The sequence below is a fragment of the Peromyscus leucopus genome, chromosome X (genome assembly GCF_004664715.2).
Source record: "Peromyscus leucopus breed LL Stock chromosome X, UCI_PerLeu_2.1, whole genome shotgun sequence".
NCBI classification, from domain to species: domain Eukaryota; kingdom Metazoa; phylum Chordata; class Mammalia; order Rodentia; family Cricetidae; genus Peromyscus; species Peromyscus leucopus.
This window is the reverse complement of record NC_051083.1, coordinates 83583063-83608261: the sequence shown is the minus strand read 5'-3', so window position 1 is coordinate 83608261 and position 25199 is coordinate 83583063. Positions and strand designations below refer to the sequence as shown.

Genomic DNA, 25199 nt, shown 5'->3' with positions numbered 1-25199 from the left:
TCATGGCATTATGATGACCTATAAGAACATAAATCTCATAAAGAAAACATAGATTTGAAAATTAGAAGAGGCCTTACAGATGATAAAATGATTCATACAATTTGAGGGTATCATTGCAATGTGTTAGGCTAGCAATATTTATTCACAATTAGTAAGATCCATCATACAAACTATAAATCATCACAACTTGCCTATGCACTAAAAAAACCTAGAGCTAATCATCATGGTTTAGTATCTAATACAAAGAAGAGGGGTTAGGAATTAAGATTCCCACTGAAAATGCCAAGCAAGGAATAAAAATGGCTCTGACGCCAGAAGACTCATCCTCTAGGAAAAGTAATGATAAATACATTTCATAGTTTGTATTTGACCTATTCTATTAGTTTTTAACAATGCAAAGTGGGGAAAGACTAAGAATTTCTATCTAATTCTGACAAAAATTCTTTATAAAGTAATTTTTTTCATTTCTATATTTCATCAGATTCTCTTAAGTTGAGCAAAGGTTTATACCTAGAGACAAGGTTTATGTCCAGTGACTCTGCTCACATTACTATGAAAAGATCATAGAGCAAACCAATGTTCTTCACTCTGAAGTTCTCACCAAGTCTCCTCACTCCAAAGCCAACAGCTGCTGCATGTGCTTTCAGCACAGTATGTGCTTTTCCTCTCCCTACTGTTAAGTTAATAGGAGACCATAGGCTTGGAGCTGCCTCTAAACTTCCACTTCAACCTAATTTAGTATATAGAGATTTTGAAAGAACCAGCTGAATTTCTACCAGTCACAAAGACTCGTTTTGATCACAGAATGCTCAAACAAGGCAAATGCCTAACTACAACAAGCCCCCTGATTTCTGTTTTTGTACCCATGTTTAACATAAAAAGGCTTGCTGCTCATATGAATCCTGTCTGACCCTGGGTGTTACACAATTCACTGGTAGTTCTTTGCTCAACCAATTCAGTTAAGTTTGAGCTATCTAAATTGCTCATGCTTTTCTAATGCTGTTCCCTAACTAGAAAAACTTGCTTGCATCTTTCCCTATTGAAACTACTGAAATGCTCATACCACCACCTTTGGGTTCTTCATTTTTTATTCTAAATTAGATATATCATATACTCTCTCAGCTTTTGAAGAAAATTTCTATTCTAACATTTACCATAATTTGACTAAATACAGTAATCTTCCAACCTCAGCTGATAGATTATGAGTTCTCTGGTGCAGGGAGAAGGTATTAATCAATTCTTCCCCAATGCACATACTAGGTATTTTATGAACTAGTTAAATGAAATGAAAGATACACCCACCCCTAAAATAGAAGTAAACTGCTTTGTAGTAGAATGTTAAAAGTAACTTTCTCTAAAACTCTAAGAATAAGTAATTCATACAGAAATTATAATTTCATGGAACTTTTCACACATTAAATATTTACAAATCTAAATATTATAGATATTAAAACTGGTACATTTTAAAGCTCCTTTCTATTTAGCAATTCGAAGCTACTTTAAATTTTTAAACATTCACTTGACAACATTGACTAGTAATGTTTTATAGTGCATTTAGTGAGAATGGAAACATGAGCTCTCCAACAGCCTTGCAGTAGGGGGTAGTTCTCAAAAGGTTTTGGAACACTGAGTCTAACAGCCTTGAAAATAGGTCTTAGAAACAAGAGCTTGGTGGCTCATTCCAGAATGGTGCTGATTGAGCTGCAATGAGCAGCAGAACAGAGAAGAAAGTGGTGCCCTAAAGCTATGAGAGCCAGGGCAGGACAGCTTAAGTTTCCTGGAGCCAGAACCTCCTGCTGATTTCTTGCTAAGCCTGCCATCTATTGACCAAATTATGAATCAAGGCGCGGTGAGTGTCAAGAACTTCAACTGGTACAAGAAGACAATCAATTCTTAAGAGTGTTAATTTAAGCATGTGTTGAGTCACTAAAATTTGTTCGGCCTATTGCATGCACAGACAGAATGTTCTTGGATATTTCATTGGTCCTGAAATGTCCCTTCAGAAATAAATCAATACCACCAAAGGGTTCCACTTTTCTTATATGTACTTAAATATTAAAAATTAGCAAAATTAGAGTAATGCCACATAGAAATTTCAAGAATTAAACTTGAAGGGAATGGAAATGGAGCAGTGAGGACATGATTTGAATAATTTGCTTTGGCTTCACGCTGGTTTGATTAGGTTTTGGCAGGAGCATTCGGAATTCCTTCTTTTGTAACTGATTAGCTCTAGTGAGTACCACAAGGAAGAAAAAGAAATTCTCTTTCCAAACAAACATGCGTAGTAATTGTCAGTAACTAAAACACAACACACTTATACTCAATAGCAGAAAAGCAAAAGATAAAAACAAATGAACATTTATTGTTTGTTAGATACCAAAAGTGTGTATGTCAGCTACTTAAATATATATAACCTTATCTCATCTTCCTACCTAGCTAAACATTAGTCTATTCACATTATGGATGAAGTAATTCCTTCAGAGGAAGTGGTATGTACAACAATTGATGAAAGTAGATGTGACTCTGTTTCCATAGCCTTTTTCAAGTAGGTTGCACGTTGCACTACCATTAACAACTCACTATTGTAATGGGCTCACTTAAAAAAAAAAAACTTACATATAAATATATATTATGTTGAATATACACCCCAATCTCCCTTATGATTCACTCTTCTGTCTCTAGTCTTACTTTCTTCATTTGTAAAATACAAAATCCAGGTTTACTTAATCATTTGTATGGACTAAGCTAACTCTGCAATTTTCTAAAATCTGTTTAGTATAGGATTCAACACAAACATCACCACGCAAAACAGCAAATATTCAACAGAGAAAATCAAAGCAAGAAGAATCACAGAAAAAAATAGTTAAATACTGCCTGTGATCAGAAAAAAAAAACTGTTCAACATCCTGCAAAACAGAAAAAATAACCAACTATGGTAATCTCATGCTTAAAACTTCACCACACTGGAGGCTGAAAAAGGATTGCCATGATTTAAGGACATCTTGAGCTACAGACTGGCCTAGGCTACAGAGTAATTTTCTTTCTCACTACCTGATCAAAAGCAAAAATTGGATTCCTAAACATTTAACATTTTCATCTATAATATGGGCAAAAGTTGTAGAGAAAAAGACACAGAGTATCCAATTATCTAAAATACCTAATATCAGAAGTGTTTCAGCTTTTGAATTTTGTTATCAGATTATAGAATATTTTCATGTATGAAATAAGACATCATTTTTAGCATAGAACAGGAGTCTAAACAAGAACTCTGCTTATGTTCCATACACACACATTCACACACACACACACACACACACACACACACACACACACACATACACAGCCTGAAGATAGTTCAAACCAATAATTATTACTGCATCTCTGTTATTTAATTGGGAAATATTCCTTGTGTATATTACTGAGTATCATAAGACTATTTTCATACAGTTATATAATACACATTGGCCATTTTCCTTCCCATACCTGTCTTCTCCCCTTTTCTCTTCCCTCTACACTCTTCTTAGTCTATCTGTGTTTTCAAAGCAACCAATCTCATGGCATTAGGTATGGTATTTCTTATTTGTATATTATTGTACACTACTGATGGCCAAAGTTTCAGATTTTGTAACACCAATGACTTAGATTAGGGATGCTCAACATGAATTCATATGCATTCTTGACAACACTTTAAATTGATGAATATTAGAAGGCAGATTTGTGATACATTTCAAATTATTAAATGTAGAATACATTTCCTGAATTTATACTACAGCCCATCCCACACAAAAACACATACAGAAACACATTTGCAACTTAAATTTTGTAGCAGTAAATCAATGTGTCTGAAGATAGGGGAATGTTTAAATGTAGTAACACAGACCCATAACACATAATTATACACAATATGTAAAAAGAACACAGTTGACAAATACAGAATAATATCAATGTATATTACTAAAAACAGGAAGGATTAACAAAGGAAAATGTTTTTGAAAATGTTTATCAACACATAGGTGGTCTAGATCATAATATAAAAAAATCAGTAATAATTGTTTTCTCTCAAGATCTGACTCTAGAATTGAAGAGTAAACTATAATTCTCCTTCCTGTCATCATCTTTCTTGTTGTCTCAAAACAAACAAACTACATGGGTACTTAATTTTAAGCAAGAATATTTAGTACTAAAAGGTAATTATAATAGGTCAATTCAATGAAGAAATTTTAAATGTGAAGAGAACTATAACAAATAGAAAAAAGTAAAACTACTAACACTTTTTTCAATGTCAAAATTTTTCAGAACATTCTAATAACCACAGCTCTATCCCCCATCCCTCCCTCCCACCCCCTCCTCCTCCTCCATTCTATCTGTCCAAATTGACAAAGTGACAAATCAGGTGAATGGTAAAGCACTGATTTTGAAGAAAGGATAGAATATTTCCATTTACTAGTTTTAAAGACTGATTTACAAAGTGTAATTTATATATTTAACTGAACTACTAAAATCAGTATGTTCAAATAAAATATGAAAACTCCATTGACCACAATGACTAACTGTGAGACTTACTTATTACCTGAATGGCATGTGTAAAATACTTAAAATATTAAGAATATAATTATAAAGAAATATGCTTTTGTCAAATCTACAATTATATTTGCTGAGGATCAGAACTGTATATTAACCCAGAACATATGCTCATAACAAAACCTATAAGATTTCATGGGAGATAAACTGATAAATGATACACATTTAAAAAGACAGAAAATGTGGCATCATCCATATAATTTAGAGACATTAGTATTCCATGATGCAATTTTTGTGATACATGGTATACATAAAAATTAATCTTCTATTACTCAGCAAAATAGCAATTTTATGCGGTATATCACACATATTAAATAATAAAGATAAAGCTTATACATTAAGTTAATATTTATGCAAAACAAAATTCAAATAAAATTTTCCTATGGTTACAGAGCTAGTATGTGAATATATTCATGATTGACCCTACTTACTGTGAGAAAATAATACATTCACCCATCCTTAGAATGTATTAGCAGAGACATAAATTCCAATACATGAGGCACAGGAATAAATAATACGTAAAAATAAAAGGTACCTTTTATCTGGGAAGCAAATGTCAAGGCCAATTTCGCAAACAGATCTGGATTCTCGAACTTTTCTTCTTTTACTTTTAGCCAGAAACAGTTTTCAGACAATTCTTTAGGCTCAATCTAAGACAAAATAACAATGATAAGTTAGCATGTTGTTACTTACTGTTTAATTTTTCAAACACTGGCTTTCTTTTTTTTTTTGTTCATCATCCACTTAATCTATTTCAAATATATAAAATTACACTCATAAGCATTCAGAGGAACATTTACAATTCTGTCACTATACAGAAAAGCTACACAAAAGCAATAGTTCATACAGTAAAATGCATTTGAAAGTGTCTAATGAAAAGACCCTCAAAATAATATAGTATATTCCTATTCTACTTGCATACATTATCCTTGTTTCTAGTATTTTTTTTCATATTTGATGTGACAAGTATTTGATTTTATTGTGAAGTTTTAATACATGGTCATTATGTACATTACTCCCAGTCATCCTTCCCTAAACCCTCTTCTTCTGTCTGTCTGGGCTCTCTCTCCCTGCAATTATATTACACTTTTTTTAAAGTTTACAATGAAAACAATTATCAAAGACAACAGGATCCTAACAAGAAATGATTTTAAGAATGTGACAATGCTAAATATTAATAGTGATAAAAAGTATGAAATTATTTTCATTTCCTTATACATGTCATATATTTTTCAACTTGATTTTCCTTTGTCTTTACCATAATTTCAAAGTTTTTGTAAGTTTCCAGTTATCTAGGTCATACATTTAAAGAGAAACATAGGATGCTAAAGCCACAGAGGAAAGCAATAAAGCCAGCAATCAAAATCAAATGATACTGACTCACAGCAATGCAATTCTCACACATTGTCAGTCATGGAGAAAGCAAAAATGTCCCTCAAGTTATAGTCTTACCTTGGACCAGTTGATTCTTTTCATGGATACTTCCGGCCTATATACTTTTTTCTGCTTCATTCCATATGGTAGCTCAATTGGTACAGGTAGGGGAGGAAGAATTCCTCCAGGGGGTGGTGGTGGTGGAGGTCCTCCAAACAAAGGTGGTGGTGGTGGTGGTGGTGGAACACCAGGCAATCCAAGTAAGGGAGGTGGTGGAGGAGGAACTACTCCAGGAAGTGGAGGCGGTGGTGGTGGTGGTGGAGGAGGAGGTGGTGGGCATGGTCCAGCACCTGGCAGTGGAGGTGGTGGAAGTGGGCCTGGAATTGAAGATGGAGCTCCCTGAAACAGATAGAAGTTTAAATGCTTATAAGAACATATAACACAAAGTATACTCATCTGTTAGATGTTCAGGTTTTAAGACTGTTTCTATCTTTCTAAATTTTCAAGATTATACATTTTATCAGTACCTGTAAATAAAGACTTCTGATATACACAGTATACTACAGACAATGACTATTTCTGCTAATATATTAATGACAGAAAAGTTTGCAGTTTTTTTTTCCTTTTTTTTTTTTTACAATACTATTCAGTTCTACATAATAGCCACAGATTCCTTTGTTCTCCCCCTTCCTGAGGGTAAATGAAAGCTTATTTACTGAACTGGTCGCCTTACATGTCGGAAGCCCTAAGTTTGATCCTCAACACTAAAACAAATGTTTGCAGTGATTAATCCAAGACAGCACTACATTGTAGTAGTGTAGTTGATACAGCTTACCCGGGCATGCTGTGACAGTGTGTCTCAAAAGATTAAAAAAAAAAAAGAAAAGAAAAAAATAACATGAAGGAAAGAAAGAGGGGGTGGGGGTTGACCAGCATCTATGAGTAGATAAGTGTTAGCAAGAGATGGCTTTTCTAAAAGACACTAAACAAACATAGAAGATACTGTAGCCAGCCAGGGATGGTGGTGCACACCTTTAATCCCAGCACACGGAAGCAGACACAGATGACTTTCTGTGAGTTCAAAGCCAGCCTGGACTTCACATAGAGTACCAGGCATGCCAGGGCTACAAAATGAGACTCTATCTCAAAAGGAAAAATGAAAACAACAAAAGATATTGTGGTCAAATAAGTCAGGGAAGGGTATGAATTAAGAGAGGTTTTCTTGTTGTAGGATGTCTCAGGGTATTCAATATGTGTCTTGTGAATCTCTGAGAATTTCATGTTTATCCAATTTAGTGGACTACAAAATATTTTCTTCATGAAAAATCATTAAAGTATCTGTAAGTAATTTGCGGGAAAACTGGCAGACTGTATGGAGCCAGATATGACACTACAGATATGATCAAAAGAAGGGAAATTTAACAGGAATAGAGGTTGTGGTAGCTAGGACAGTGGTCAGAGTGTATGCTGCAAAGGAAGTAAGCATAAGGCAGCCCATGCCAGAAGCCTTTTAGTATTTCTAGAAAGGAAATTTTGTTTAATCCCAAATACATCAGGCAACCACTGTACACAATAAGTCCTTCAGTTATAATAATTGGAACAAGGTTTTGTGAGGATTAATTGACACGAAAGGATGAACCTGAGGAGGAAAAGACTATAGGCAGGAAGAAAAATTCGGGGACAACCTCAATAGTTCAGGAAAGATGTAATGAGAGTATACCTGAAGGAACTGGGGTTTTAATGAAGAGGTGGAAAAGTCATTGGAATAATTCAAAAAAAAGAACTAACTTCATTTGTCAGAAACAGGTCAAGAAACAAATCAAACTTCAGTATTTAAAAAGGGGTAAATTGTAAAACAAGTCAAAATGAAGGCTAAGCTGGTTTAAGGAAAGGGAAAAGATCAAAAATATTGAGTTTGATTTCAATACAAATAGACTCAAATGTCTTGACATCTACTAAAAGGTGATACATGAACATATGAAATTGAGTGTGATATTTGTGCAAGGAAAATCAAAGCAGAGAAAAATGCCAAGGGCAGAGAGAACACAGAGATATCTCACATTTGGAGAATGGGAAAATAAGAGAAATCAGGTTCTCAGACATGAAGAACGGGAAGTGGGATAATACTGAAAGAAGAAGCAAAGACATAAATAGTGGGCATAAATGATATGGGCTATGGGTAGAAAAAGGCTACCACCATAAGGACTTTGCAGCTTACCAGTGACTTTGGAAGTAATTTCTCAGTATATTACTGGGGACAGACATAGTAAACCGACCACCTACTGGACATTATCTATTTAAAGGCATTCTCTCAATTTCATATTATTCATTTAAGCCACAAATTGTGTTGAGAGTATACTTAATTTTAAAATATAGACATTTTATTAAGAGCTTTTTCTGTGCAAGACTTTGTAGGCAGAAATAAAATGTATAGGTTTTGAATTGAAGATAGTCTAGATTTAAAGATCTCAAGAAATCTTTTGGATAATTAAAATTCATGAGCATTTCTATATTCTTTTTGAAAGGAAATACTATGCACACAATTTTTCAAATCATCATGAAAATTTCATGTCATAAACAGTTTGGCTTCAATAATGTATTCTGTTAAAAATATTGAGGGCAGTTTGAGCAAATGAAGCCTTATTTATTTCCAAACATTAAAATGATTTACTGTCCTGGAAAAAATCAGATCTCTACTTATTTCAACTAAAATGTGAAACTGACAATAGCTACCAAAAAGTCTGTTTCTGATCACATTTTTCCTTCTGACTAACAAGATAATTTTCTACCCCCAAAGTCATTGTGACTAAAGTCTACATTTTGTTTCATTACCTGGGTTCTAAGTTGCTGGATTTCTGTTTCCAGTTCTTTGATTTTTTCATCTCTTTTCTGAAGCTCCGCTTGAGCTTCCTGTCGAGCTGTGAATTCTTCATCAAACTGCAATGACCACCATCATAAATGTACAGTTACTAATACAGATTTGAGAATGATTCAAACAACACTATGTAGTAAATATGTAGCATGGTTTTTGCTTTGATGAGTTCACAGCTCATTCAGAGGGATAAAGTTCTTAATTATTCTCTTGAAAACTAAGCATCCACACAGAGAAAATTCTCTTTAAAAAACGGAAAAAATGGATGGACTATCAATCTTTTCACATGTAATGGAAAGTTTATTGTTATAGAAAATTCAGTAGTAGAATTAATATTGGTTATTAATGACTTGCCCATATTTTAAGTTTAATTAGAAAGTGAAATATAAAATATGGAATACATTTACAACTTCTTGATAATATTCAATCTTCAAAACAAATGCATTTTTACAATGACCGGAAGTACATTAACACAAATGGGAATTGGACCGGGGGATAATTTCTGCTATAATCATCACTGCTTAGCATACAAAAAGCAGTGCTTAACAAAATATGACAGTACAATGATATACCCTGAAATTCTACTGTCTATCAGATGGTTAAAAAAAACCTCTTCAAATAACACAAGAGAGGAAAATGAGGGAAGTAAATATTTTTCAGAGGGAAGAAGTGCTTGCACAAAGGCATAACAACCTTAGTTTGATCCTTGAACCCTATAAGACAACAGGAGAGAATTGAATCTTGAAGGTTGTTCTCTGACCTCTCCAAAAGGGCAGAAACATGCCAGTATGTACACACACATGTACACACACACACACACACACACACACACACACACACACACACACACGCAAAACCTCGAAACACTATGGTAGTTATGCTTTTATTCACCTCTGTCTCACTACTTGAAAAATGCCTTATAAAGGCTGATAAAAATCTATTATAATATAACTAAATCCCAATACTAAAACAAATACACGAGGTGAAGGATTTTTAAATGGTATTGTCTTTGTACTTCACTGAGAAGATGGGGCTCTTGGGCAAGCACAGTAATACACATCTATAATGCCAACACTCAGGACACAAAAACAGGAGGGTCAATGTAAGTTCAAGGGCAGCCTGGACTACATTGTGAGTTCTAGGCCAAGAAGGAGGACACAATGAGACTCTTTCTCCAAAATCAAAACAAAGCAAAAAAGAATTCCTTCAACATGTGCTTATTCAATCAATATGATTTCCCTGAATCTATAATCGTAACTCTTCTCTCAAAGTTTAGTGTCTCATAGTGCTTTTCAAATAAGCCATCTGTACAAGCACCCATTTTTTTCTGCTTTTAATTTAACACTAGGCTACCTGTAAACACAAATAGGAATGATACATACCTAAAGAAATAATAATAAATAAATGATACACACCTAAATAAAGAAGAGGTCTTTTTTTTAAGTTCCTAATTTAATGCTCTCCTTTTAATGATGAAGGGAGTACAATCCATGGTGATAAGTGGCTTGTTTAGAGAAACAGTGAATTAGTGGAAAAGCTAAGATTGGATATTATAATCATTGTCTAGCATTTTGCGAAAGCTGGCAGTAGGGATGAATATTATCAAAACATGTACAATATCAAAACTCTTAAAGACCAAGTGTAGTATAAGGGAATGCTGAAGAAAAGCAATGGAGGATTTGTTTGGTTTGTTTGATTTTAACTAAGTACCTTTTGAGCTACCTAATTTTATTTCATTTATCATTAAATATAATAAAGCTAGTGTTTTTCTTACCTAATGAATTATGTTGATGAGAATGAAAAAGTAACTATCTTATTAGGAAAAGTACTACAAAATCAAAAGGACAAGTTATAAAGTGTCATATAAAGAAACAAATATGATTATGGTTAAATCATTATATATTATGGTTAAAACATTTATTTAAAAACCAAGACTACTATTTTGGCAGTCTTACCTTCTTTGAAAATTCCATTGCTTTTTGTTCACTTTCTTCAACTTTTGCCTTGTTTACACAAGCATCTACTCAAATGAAGCAAAAAATGATTAGAAATATATGAGATGGAATCTACATCTAATTATGGCTGACAGTATATATTTCTGAAATTCTAACATGAACTATCATTAAAGGGAAATTAATCTACACTATAATATACATACTTATTAAAAAGGGAGTGATCTTGATGTAGCTGATATTTGTCATTTACAGAAATCTCTCAATTGCCTACAGTAAGTATGGATTCCCTTTAGAAATGGAAAATAATATATGAGAAATAATGTTCAATCTTGGACTTTTCTGTGAGTCTGTCCTCTACAACAGAATGAAAATTATTATAAAGATGATATTCAGTAACCTTTTTTTCATTAAAAACAAGCAACTTCATGCTTCAACTTGGGCAATGGTAGTTTTGATTAGCTATAAATACAAATCCCTACTGCAGAGCCATAGAGCATAGCATATCACAAAAGCGAAGTTCACCATCACTGATCAGACTGCTAAAAAAGTTTCTTTAGCTGGCATTCTTTAAGTATATAAGGTATTTCCTTACCATGACATTTCTTTTCTCAAATTTGAGAGCCAGTAGTAACATGTCTATAATACTGAGACTCCACTACACACAGAATTCCCACAACTGAACTGAATTAAAGGATACTACAGCCATGCTTCTAAAAAGCAAGATATTCCCCTATTTAAAAAAAAAACATGGATTTTTGTGGAGTATGTCAACTGACTAGATAGTGCTGAAACTTATCAAAAAGATTACTATATCTGAACTGATAAGAAGAATTCGTATGATCTTCAAAACTAATAGTTATAACAGTTGAGCAGCCACAACAACGATTTACCAGATATTAATAGAAGTTCAGTGAGAGTCCTACCCCTTAAAAGTGCTCAATATACAGAAGGTATGAACCATAAATGGCAGTGAAGAATGTAATCCATACCTATCAGGTGTGTGAAATCAATGTCTAATCTTTGCCTGTACTTGAAGTCCGGGTCCATGCCACTGCAGTGCAGCACTATCTGTGAAACGCATTCCTCAATTATTTTATAATACTGTGGCCTGAAAAAAGGAGACAAAGTATTTGAGAATACTTTTCTACTTGCATCAATCAATTTTCTTATGGAGGGATTCAGAATGCTAAAATAACTCAGTTTTTTTCTAGCACCACTAAGAAAATAATTCCACTAACATTTACACTCCTTTAGAGAAAATATGAATAAGGCTTAAAGATGTTCTGAACATTAGAAGACCAAATTGAGTGTGATGTAATCGACTGAAAATATGTACTGACTTAATATTCTAGTTTACAGGGATTCAGGTTTGTGTTCAAAAATACTTATGAACCCTATCTATTTATTTAAGGTATTGTTTCTAAAGATAATGAAAATGAATAACTCCCTAGTCCTATATCTATGAGCACAGAAATGACTCTAGACAGCCACAAGTTCTCATTTTCAAGAAAGGATGAATTTCTTGGCATTAGGTGGCAAGCAATGTCTGGAATGCAGTGCAGAGCATTTATTCAGGACAGTCACTCCAGTTACAAAGCATGGCTGAGTCATTTCTGTTACAGACTAATGCAAAGACCTATGTACGCAACATATTTCTAAGAACATCTACTTTATAAAGCCATATATACTTAATATGCATAGCTATAGCTGCAATTTTTGTGATGTGTCAAAAGTTTGAAAACACATCATTTTTCTGTAATCTCTCAAGGTAATTCTGGCCTTAAAATGACCACTGACTGGAAAAGTAAAAATATGGGACATTTTGCATAAAAATTTACAAAAGACAAATTGTCATGGGTTAATAAATTCAACAGTATTACAGAAAAGTATTACTTCAGACAATTTATGATATAAGCACCACTAAATATAGCTTATCAACCTACTAAAAACTCCAAAACAAAGGAAAACAAATTCTGATTACTATTCTGTGTGTTTAATCATGTGACTATTCCTAAGATTAAGAATGAAAAGAAATACTTAATGCATGGCTAGGGCTTTTAAAAATCATCATCTGATCTGGGGATGAATAATATTAGTCCTTAACCTCAATGAGGTGAAGCACTCTTTGGATAACTAAGAAAAACACAACTATTCTCTTTGAGGGGATGTTACCAAGTCAACATGTGGAATGAAAGCATGTGTCACCCACCTCTACCTCACAGGAGTACCCTTAAGATGAAAGGATGATATAGACTGCAGAGACAGCTCAGTGTGATAAAAGCACTAGTTGTGCAAGGAGGACGCGAGTTCAAATGCCCAAAACCCAAGTAAAAAGGCAGGCATGGTAGTGTATATCTGAAACCCCAGAACTGTCTGGGCTATTACAGAAGGACCACAGGAACTTAACAACAGTCCACAGTTTCAGTAAAAGATATTGTTTCAAGATGAATTGGGCAGAAAGTGGCCAGGCAGCTGTGGGGTACACCTTTAATCCCAGCACTCGGGAGGCAGAGCCAGGTGGATCTCTGTGAGTTTGAGGCCAGCCTGGTCTACAGAGTAAGATCCATGACAGGCAGCAAAACTACACAAACCCTGTCTCAAAAAAAAAAGAAACCCTGTCTCAAAAAAAAAAAAAAAGGCAGAGAGTAACAGAGCACAGCAGCCAATTTGACCTGTGGTCACAAAAACTCAGTTAAACAAATACTGTACACACACACACACACACACACACACACACACACACACACACACACAAAACCTACTCATGATGATAACCCAAACAAACCACAGAGAAACACACAATTTTTTTAAAAGATGCCACGAGGGAATTGATTATCATTTATTAACATTAAGAAATAGAAAGCCGGGTGGTGGTGGCACATGCCTTTAATCCCAGCACTTGGGAGGCAGAACCAGGCAGATCTCTGTGAGTTCAAGGCCAGCCTGGTCTACAGAGCAAGATCCAGGAAAGGCGCAAAGCTACACAGAGAAGAAACCCTGTCTCGAAAAACCAAAAAAAAAAAAAAAAAAAAAAAAAGAAAGAAAGAAATAGATAACTTCTACCAAATAATGTCCCAGATAACAGAATAATCATGACCCACATTATGTATTATTGTTTACAGTGGTTTTTAAAAACATACATTAGTAGTCTCAACATGCTTGTGTCTCCTCAACATCCAATTACTACAGTAGCCTGAAGAAAAAAAAAATAGCTCTATATGGTATTTTAGAACTGTCAATTTTTGTTGCTAATATAACTACCATTCTAAAAGCCTTTTCTTTTTCTATTTTTCAAGCAAGTGTTAAGAATCAAAGAACCTAGTATGTCATAATTGCATACATATAAAAGTGTTAAGGAACTAAGAGAATCTTGAACTGTCATTAACATAAGCCCATGGTCATGAGCCTAGAGCCTATAGATAATTTCAGTCACTCAAAAACCTATTGTTATATAAGTTTCCAGTTTTTAGATATAGACAATATCATCTATTTTAAAACTTAATTCTATACATTATCATCATATTCACTGATATGAAAAAAATAGTTTCATTGAACAAAAACTAAAATATGAACAATAATATTCTCCTACATTTAAAGATCACACATTTACTAAACATTATAAAAAGAAATGATAAAACCTCACTTGTTAAAATAGGGAGACTTTAAAAATTCCAGTAGGTCCAATGTTTTCATTGGGTTACCAGCATCAAGCAGAAAAATTTATTACAAAAATCAATAATATATGACAGGTTAATTTCTTCTTATATTCTGGTTGCTTGTGAGAACTATAGTTATACGCAGCTATCTTTTCTGGCCCAATTAAAATAAATGAATTCTTTTTTAAAATGTTGACTAAAGTAGTAAAACCTTTATATTTTATGTACATATAATGCATATATTTCCTCAGCCCAACTACCTTGTTAACTTTCTTTTAATATCCAATTCAAATTATACATGTAGTAATATCAGATATGAACCTTACCTGATATAATAGTCATTTCTGATAAGCAGAAGTGCTGCAGAATGGATAATAAGTAACTTTCAGCTGCAGTGTCTTTCAGCATATTATAGAGAAGATGGTAGACTTCATTCATATCAGTAGAAAGTAAGTAAAGGAAAACATCAAAGATTCTTGAATAGTGCATTTATGACTAAAGCAGCCTTATTTTTAAAGTTAAACATTTATCACTTGGTTTCCATTATTGTTACTAAGGCTTCAACTTCATGATAAACCATTTAAACATCTATAGCAAATAATATTAATAATAATAATAATCCTGTAAGTAGAGAAACAAGCCTAAAGAAAATTTCCAAGGCCACTTGGGCATGAACACATTTATTAATCAGTCATCCATTATACTGTAAACATCATATAATACCTAGGGCCATTCAAATAGCAATCCATTGGTGACAGAGGTTTTGTCTTGATCTGTCTGTGGTTCCAATAGAATCAATGCTATCTATTTTTATTCTCAGATAAAAGAGATGCCAAGCAACTATTCAGCTGTCAAAAGATCACAAAACTACGTTTATTTTAGATATCCAAATACAATAGGCCTAAAATTGTGTTCATAATTGATCTTTTGAAAATTCCATGGCTATTACGACCCTTTTTAGGATATAAGAACTAGTGGTATAGATGCTGTTAATAATCTATAAGTAACTTCAAAAGTGAACTACCATTATATGCACTGAGGATCTTGAAAGTCCACATAAAATAAAGGTAAAAGACAAGATGTAATCTAACATCTTAAAATAACATGAAATGGGCAGTAGAATTAAATAGACAATGGAATATTTTAAATACCACATGAGAGTGCTGAGTTAAAATATCATAAGGACCTTAAATGGCTACAGAACAGATCAAATGATTGATTACATAAATGAATACAAAGTACGTTTATTGATAAAAATAATTTATATTAGTGATGCAGGTGCAGACTGTCTTTACTAAATTGGAATGAGAAATTATTTCATATGATAACATTTCTATTAACTGTATCTATATTTATCAAATATTTTATATAAAGAGAGGAGAAGCATACATAAAAAAATATAAGGTAAATAAAGTACCTAGGGAGTTTCAGGGAGGGAAATATTGTTCCAGTTTGTTTAGAATACTTGAATAAGAAAGATAAGAAAATATTACAGGTAGAAAAGCACAGATCAGGGGTTACTTTGATTCCCAAGTGTTTTCCTATTTCATAGAACCCAAAAGAATGAATTGTAAATGGGTGGGAAACTAATGGCAGAACTATGACAATCATAACTTATATCTCAAACAATTTCACATCAGATAGTTGGCACAGGAAGATTATATGCTGCTGCATTTGATTTAGGAACTTTTACAATACTGATTTGTTATAGACAGCTACTATTTTATCTAACAGTTTTGCTATCATTAAGGAACATAAATATCTGATGAGAAATAAGACATACATTTACAGCGATCTGTATCTGTAAGTGGAGTGACATTTAATAAATACAGAATGTCTCTTAGCTATTGTCAGATATGAACTCAAAGAACTTTTTCTCATGCTTATTGGTAAGGTAGACTGCCTTAGGCTCATAGGCTCTTGTTTATTCAAGACCACTGAGAAAAGTGTATCTCTAACACAGCAAGCCATTGTGCAGAATTCAGTAGTCGGAGTATATCTTCAAAGCAGAGTAGCAATTTCTCAACTCGGATGTATTGTTAATAATTTTTACTCTTTTGGGGGGCCCACCAACCAGCTCCCAAATAAATCTCACACGGAGACTTATTATTACTTATGAATGCCCAGCCTTAGCTTGGCTTAGTTTCTAGCCAGCTTTCCTTAAATTAACCATCTATCTTTTGCCTCTGGCCTTTTCCCATTCTCTAACTTCTGTAAAATCTTACTCTTTCTCCTTGGCTCAATGTATAGCTGGGTGGCTTGTCCCTGGGGTCCTCCCAGTATTTTCCTTCTATATATACTCCCTGCTTGCCAGCCCTGCCTATCCTTTCTCCTGCCTTGCTATTAGCCAGTTCTTTATTGGACCATCAGGTGTATTAGACAGGCACAGTAACACAGCTTCACAGAGATAAACAAATGCAACAGGAACAGAAGTAACACACCTTAAAATATTCTACTACATGAATGGATATCACCATAGCATCATGGTGAAGTACTAATAAAAATAAGCAGTTACAACTTCATTCACAAACAGGAACTCTAATAAGAATATTAAAAATTATCCTCAATTCCCACTTTTCAACATAGGTACAAAATTAGTTTTTAGTTTGTCAAAGGATATTCCATTTCAGCTCGAATGTCATTGAGACGGTGGGATAATTCAGTTAGGTCATCTTCTTTGTTCTCTTCAAACACTCTCAACTGAATATCAAGCTCATCATTCTCTTTTTCTTTAAGACCCTAATATAAAAAATAAAATTCAGCAAATGAATGACAATTTAAAAATAGCATATTGCTAATCAGGGACAGAAAAATATTATTCATTTGTACAAAGATGCAATTTCAAATATTGACCCAGGAAGTTGATTTCCTAAAAGAAAGTAAATGTAGCTAAAGTTTTCTATTTCAAAATGAAAGAACCTCATACCATTCTTTACGTTTTCTCTTCATGCCCTGAGTCTTGATTATTCACATTAAAAATATTAACAATCACTTCTGTAACAATAACAAAAAAAAACACTAATAGCTGAAAATTCAAATTCAAGTTTAACATTTTAAATAAATATCCTCATCAGAAATCACAAAATAACTCATGCAGTTAGAACATTCACATGTACCTCTTGCACCAAGAAAATGAAGCAAATATAGATCAATTGTGCTAATGAAGAACAAATGCAAAGATATATTCAAGCACAACAGTCCCAAGAATGGCCTGGAAAAATTGTATAAACAAATTTATTATGAATGATATTTTGTGATTTTTAAAGCCAAAAGGTTTTAAGTTTTTTTTTTTTTAATTGTGTCTAGATATAGCTAGACACAATGCCAATCTTCATTTTCACTTAACCTAATCACAAAATAGCAACCTGGGCATCAAAGATTTGTTTTTGTAATACATCATACGCACATGCATTACAAACCTGTGATAATTTTTCAAATACTACTACAACAAATAATAATAATAACATAATAATGTATAATATTTCAAAAGTTTGGAAGCATGCCACACCAGAGATTGTTGGGCTTAATATATATCACCTGGAATATCTTTTAATATTTGTCCAATAAGTTGCAGCTTTGAAAATTCAAATCGATAATCACAACAGTGGATACTTAAGGGTGATAACCAAACTGGAATTATGATGTTCAGAGCTGAACTTGAACTCTAAAAGGAAATGCAAGCAAGGTGTACTTCCAATTAGAAAAAGAAAGAAAACAGAATGCATTTCTTCTTTCTATTTTTGTTTCTATTTTTATTCAAGAATAACAATGATAAATAGGGATGTAATGGCTATTACTGAAGCAAAAGACAAAACAAAGCACTTTTTGATGTCCTTTTTTTGAATCTACATACTTAAGAATTTACCAAATTCTGTACACATTTGTAAATATAAAAGTAAAATTTTATAACATCTTTAAAATATATTTTAAATATTTATAAATAATCTCATATAAAGCATATAAAAATAAAATTATTTCCACTTAGTTTCTTCTATATTAAGAACTTAATTTTGACCTAACACTCCACTTTCAATGGAAAGACATTTATTGAAATACAGAACTATGTAATGCTTATGGTTCATATTACCATATGAGCACAGAAGGCAGTTACAACCAGAACATATCCAAAACATCGAAAAACATATTTCAGAGGAAGAAATTCTCCTGTTTAAAAACAAAATAAGCTCAAAACTACCGTTTGATTGGTTTGAGATTTTTATTAAAATGTAGAAAAGTGTCTGCAAAACTGAATATTTTCAAGGAAAGTAGAAACTGGAAAACTATTGTAATTTATTTAGCAAAATATGTCCATAAATATAAAGCATTCTAAGTTTTCTTTATTCATAATTTTCTGACACTCTTAATATGTCTATCTATAGACATATGCATTCATATTGATGTTTCCATTCAAATGTCAAACTCTGAAAGATATAGCCATAAATTCTGGATAAAATAAACATTTGATGACAAACTTTACACAGGAAAAATAAATATGACAGATATAACACAGTTTTATCATAGTTAGACATAAAATCAAAGGATTATAAATCCTAATACAAATTTCAGAAAGATATAAAATATGTCCATTGCTTGAAAACGTTAGTTTTACTATGTTGTTCCTTCATATACCTGATTTACTTTTGTACCTAAACAAAAGGCAGGTGCAGAAATTTCAAAATAAATCAATATAAGTCATTTCAAAAGCAAATGTATTTTAAAGTCACTATAGCATATACATCAATTCATTTATACCAAACTACTAAAGCAAATTTATTGGAAGCAAATAATCTACATTCTATTTAACACAAAAAATTTAACCACAGTGATAGAAGGAATAAAAAAAAAATGTTCATATAATATGCTAAAATTAATTGATTTGTCATGAAGATTCTGCTCTTTACTTCTAAAACTTGTCCTGTTCACAATATTGTGTTGACTTCAAGAGGTTCTGAAATAAACTACTTCCTATTTCCTCTGTCATTTAATTATATTAGAGGTATCATTTTTGATATACATGACAATCACAGCCATAACCATAACAACAGCCTTAACTATACCTAAAGCATTGCATTTATTAAGCTCTATTTTAGAAAATATTTAGAAAATTGAGACCCTCTAATTTGAGCTATGTAAAAAATAAGGATAAATGAAAAATAATCATTTGAAAGGTTTATGCTTATTTATTAATATATTCAAGATTCAATGGCAACACAAAGATGTTGATTTTTATATTCTAGTGCTTTACATGAAAATATTTAATTTGGGTGTTAATTAGGTACCAGTTGACATATATGGTACAACTAGTATATATTGAACTAAGACCATTTATCCTTACTAAATTGTGATAACTAGATGACAACAATAACAAAAATAAAGAAATGTCCAGAAGTAGAGAAATGATCCCCAGTGTACAAAAGGGCTGTCAGTCTAAATTCTATTTTTTATATAAAAAAAAATACCACAGAAGCTTATTCTCAATATAGGCATTCCTAACTCACTCTCAATATGATTTTGACAATCTTTATTCTTTGAGGGAATATATACACTCTCAGCTAACAGGGAGAACCAAGTTTAGGCATATTTAAGTTCACCTTCCAAGAGAAATATCTGGGGATCCCTATAGAATATAGTCCAAAACATTAGGAAAAGATATACAATGTTTTCCACTTTCCACATGCTGAGAAAACACTGAAATCTGAAGTAGAACAGAGGTATGATAAAGGAAAATATCCACCCCCACCCAGGAAGCTGTTCATGTTTTAGAGCTGCTGGGAGAAGAAAACTAAGTTTTTGCCATAGAAACAACACTGGGTATATCCATCACAGCCAATGGCAGGTCCCATGCTCAGGAATAGTCAGCCAACACAAACCATGTTTCTGGCAGTTTTGATGTTTTATATAGAGAGGAACAAAATGAAATTGGGTGGGTAGATAGGCAGGAAAGATCTTGGAGAAGTTGAGGAACGAGAAAGAGTATGATAAAAATGTACTGAATGAAATTCTCAAAGCATAAATAAAAACATTATTTAAAAAAGAAAGACATTTTCAGAAAATATGCATAATAATAAAATATAAGGTAGATACTATGTTCTAGAATATACAGAGTGAGAGTGCTCTGTTATCACAGAAACAGACTATAAAATTATTCCAAATATAGTTTAACATTACTCTAATTATGACATTCAAATTCAATTTAAGAAATAAAATTGTTTCTCTTTAGAAAAGTTCTGAAGCATCCTAATAAGAATACCGTATTTTAGCAAAATATCCAGAATGTACTAATCAAGCCTCAGTATGCATACTTAAGCTGACTACAAATGAAATCAATCTAAAGTATCAAAGAAGAAAGAAGGAAACATTAAAATGAAAAGCAAATTTGCAAATATGTATCATTTATATATCACATCATTAACTGAATTATGAATTATCCATTATATAATGAGAGTAATACTACCATTACATACATACATTTACACACAAAAAAAAAAACCACACACACACTTAAAGCTTACAAAGCATCTGGAATTTTTTGGAGGCAATAACAAAGGACAAATTTGTGATCTATTAAAAAAATGTACTTTTGCTTGAAGTAAAAAAAGTCAAAAGTTCAGCAGCATAATGAATAGATGCATTCAACTTACTGGGAGCATTGCTTTTAGTCCAGAACGAAGGAATTCATTCCTCAAATGGATTCGAAAATCAAGATCATATGGAGAAGTGACAAGTGCATTTATGAACTGCATGCAGGCCACCTACAAAGAGAAAGTGAATTTCATTTATACGTTAAGGTACAGTAAAGAAATATTTAGTTAGTACATGCAGGTAACACATTCACTAAAGGCATATGAAATGTAAATATTTCTTCATGTACAATGATAATTATGACTTTTTATTATAAACAACATTAGCAATCAAGATACACAAAAAGGAGCCGGGCGGTGGTGGCGCACGCCTTTAATCCCAGCACTCGAGAGGCAGAGGCAGGCGGATCTCTGTGAGTTCAAGGCCAGCCTGGTCTACAAAGTGAGTTCCAGGAAAGGCGCAAAGCTACACAGAGAAACCCTGTCTTGAAAAATTAAAAAAAAAAAAAAAGATACACAAAAAGGAACTGAACACTTTATACCAATTTCTAGGAATGCTCAGGTATTAACATGAACATTTAGACAACTAAATATGTGTCATAATATTTGCATCACCTTAAAAGAAATACTGGATATGTTCTTAGGAATTTAAATTCTAATTTTAAAGAGGAGTACAGGCCCCTCCTTTATACAATAAGAAATTGAGTAAATCTTTATAGAGTCTCAACAGGCTAGTATATATGTTTATATATTGTGTGTAGTGCTATATTAATGTATTTTCTTGAATGAGTCTTGTTAAGTTACTTGTGACAGTACTGAACTAGCCAAAGTATATGCCCAGTTGAAAATTAATAGGCAGAAAATTTGCCATCTGCTAGGATTCTTTTTGCCAGAAGAAAGTCTAGCTTAATGACATATATTATTAATACCTTACAAGTAAAGATGGCATTCTCAGAAGAAACAGGCTAATCAGTCTTACAACAATATCATTATAGAAATAGAAGTGTTTTTTTAAGTACATGAAGAGTAGTAAAAGTCAAAATTAGTGGCTACATCAACATCAATATTATATTATATATTTTTATAAAGCTATCAGTGTTAATAAGAAGTTTATAGATAACATATACACACATGGCTGAATATTTTTAAAAAGCTGAATGCAGAGTCTACTACATAAAATAAGTAGGAGACGATTTAAGGAAGTAGTCAAACAAGGAAAGGCAACAAAAGTGTCATTTATTGCTTACCAAATTCTACAAGATATCTCATTAGTAACATACCAACTGCAAACTAAAACTGCTAGAAAAGTACTTTTAAAGACATACTTACTAGAAATATAAGAAAAAAACTGTTATTTGTCCTCATCTATGTTACAATTATGCATTTTAGAGAACAATAACTTAGGAATTACAAACTAAATTATCAAAACTATCTTAATTTTTTTTCTATTTTTTCCTTTTATTTTACAATATCATTCAGTTCTACATAACAGTCTTTCTACATACTTCAATGTTGCAACCTGGCATTGATAAATATAATTTATCTACACCTCATGCCAGAAAAAGTGGAATTATACTTAAATTGAATATCAGAAATTCAAATATCCAGATTCTTCATTTTTTAAAATATTTTAATGGCTTTAACATTCAAAATGGTTTCCCATGTTTATTTATGTTTATTTATGCTTTTAATAGAGCCATTGAGAAACAAAGTGTTAAAATAATCACAGGAACTCAGTAAATTTTGTTCATTGAAGACAATTATGCAGGGGACGGATAATAATTCATTTGTTAAAACAGTAAATATAAGCAGTGCCTTTTCTTATTGTTATTTGACATAGGAAAATTTTATATTATCTATATTTTATTCACATGCATTTAATCAAACATTTTATATATATATACCTGCTCTTGGTTGAGTGCATATAAAATACATTAATACAAATGAAATACATATGATCATCTTCACAAAATAACTGTGAAAGTAAGAGAAGCTTTTATTTAACTAACAGGTTTCAGAAATTGCAAACATTTCTCTGCCTGTTTGATCACAATTCATACAGTTATGGAATACAGTAATTGCCAACTCTAGGGCATTCTCAGACAGATTATCCATATTGCTTTTAGCTGTGACAAATTGTGCTTTTAAAATTTTATTGACACTGTCACACATTTGACCTTATTATGTGCTCTGTTGACATTAACAAGGTCTTTCTTTATCCTAGCCACAGCAGGAGTTAGGGAAAAAGATGGTTTAAGTCAAAATAAGTACTTACCAAGACCTATACAAATGTACAGGGAAAGTTAATTAAGTCAAGAAATGGAGAAGGATTTCTAGGCAAAAGAAGTGATTTATATACAAAGGTACAGAGGTAGAGGGAAGAAATTGCACAAAATGGACATAAAGCACAGTGTAGAATGAGTACATCAGAAAGTGTATGCAGAAGACTAGTGCAATGTACTGTTAGACAGAATGCAGGAAGCAGATGATGAAGTCCTTTTATTCATTCCCTTGGGAAGGAGAGACACAAAGACTAGATTTTACTCCTAGAGGTCAGAAAAAGCCTTTGAAGGATTTTAAGCAGTGATGTGACAAAATGGCATGTCAGAACAACGTGGAAGAGGATTTAAAGGGTTAGAATGAAGGGTGGGAGATTTAAAAAAAAAAAAGTCAGAACAAAGACTAAAATAAAGAGAATTCCCTGAATTTAAAAACCAACAAACAAACCTGGCAACAGCATAGTGACAGAGAGATACTATGCATAGAAAAAAGTACAGAATTAACATAGTAGAATACAGCATGTACAGCATGTACTTGATTGAAGAAATGCAAGATTTATGTAGTAAAGGATATATAGTAAAGGTGGATTTGAAGCCAACTATTACATTTTTGGAATATGTTAATTTTTACATGGTGATCAAGAAGGAATATGAGAGAATGGTAGGTCATGGTGGAGAAGGAATTAGATTAGAGAGGTTAAGTATTTATAACAGCAAGATGAACATAGTTAAAGGTAATGAAGAACTTGAACACGTTTGAAAGGGACAGAGGAATTGCATGCAAAGAGCTTAGAGAAACACATATCTTGCTGTACTCAGAAGGATGGATAAGACAGTGGACAAATCATCAAAATGAGAAAAATAAAGAACCAAAGCTCCTAAGATCAAACTTTCTCTCATATACACAAACCTTTAATGTTCATTTTCATAGATGTATGTGGGGACACAGATCCTAAATTCAGAAGGGGGTCCAGGAGAGATGAAAAGGCTAGTCTAAGATGAAAAGGCTATTCATTGAATATATTTGACATAAAAATGAAATGGGAGATACTGGGGGAAGAAGAAGGAGATAAACATAGGATAGAAGGAGGGAAAAAAAAAAAGCCGGGTGGTGGTGCACGTCTTTAATCCCAGCACTCGGGAAGTAGAGCCAGGCAGATCTTTGTGAGTTTGAGGCCAGCCTGGTTTACAGAGCAAAATCCAGGAAAGGCACAAAGCTACACAGGGAAACCCTGTCTCGAAAAACAAAAACAAAACAAAAAACAAAAAAAAAGCATGAGGAAAGGAGAGAAGAGCAGAAGAGAATGAACAGAAAGAAAATATGTATGAAAACTTTAGAGTTAACCCAATGGATTTGACATTATTTTTTAAAACCAAATTTGAAAAAATATAAAATAAGATCTTAGACTCAAAAATAAATAAATAAATAAATAAATAAATAAATAAATAAATAAATAAATGAATGGCCAAACATACACATAGGAATCTTTAGGTAAAACAGAAACAAAAGGGGGGGAAAAGGGAGAGCTTAGTATAGGACAGGGCATTTAGAAAGTCCTGATCAATAGTGTCAAATAGTGCTAGAAAGCCAATGTGAAATATTTTAAAGTAGTCTGCTCCTTTTCATACAACGAGAATCACTCTTACCTACCATCATAATAATAAATACATTTATTCAACTTCGAAACAGATTGAAAAGTGAAGGTATACTTGAAGCCAGAATTTTTCTTGTTACAATGAAAAAGCAACACTATTGTCCAAATTTGTCTATACAACGCTCCATGTGTATATATATATATATATATATATATATATATATATATATATATATATATTAGTATATGCTTGGGACTTAGCTCACTGGCAGTTAGTTGTCTTAATTTCAGTAGTTTACTACACTT

General features: G+C 32.6%; 1 protein-coding gene across 1 annotated transcript in view; it reads right to left on the bottom strand.

The window, feature by feature from the left end:
- LOC114696996 (protein diaphanous homolog 2-like) overlaps positions 1–25199 on the bottom strand; it is a 761266-nt gene that overhangs the window by 505991 nt on the left and 230076 nt on the right. The window contains 9 exon segments of the mRNA XM_037199207.1: positions 5117–5231; positions 6034–6354; positions 8788–8892; positions 10783–10847; positions 11772–11890; positions 14765–14795; positions 14798–14880; positions 17059–17177; positions 21080–21190. Coding sequence (XP_037055102.1) covers positions 5117–5231; positions 6034–6354; positions 8788–8892; positions 10783–10847; positions 11772–11890; positions 14765–14795; positions 14798–14880; positions 17059–17177; positions 21080–21190 — 1069 coding nt within the window.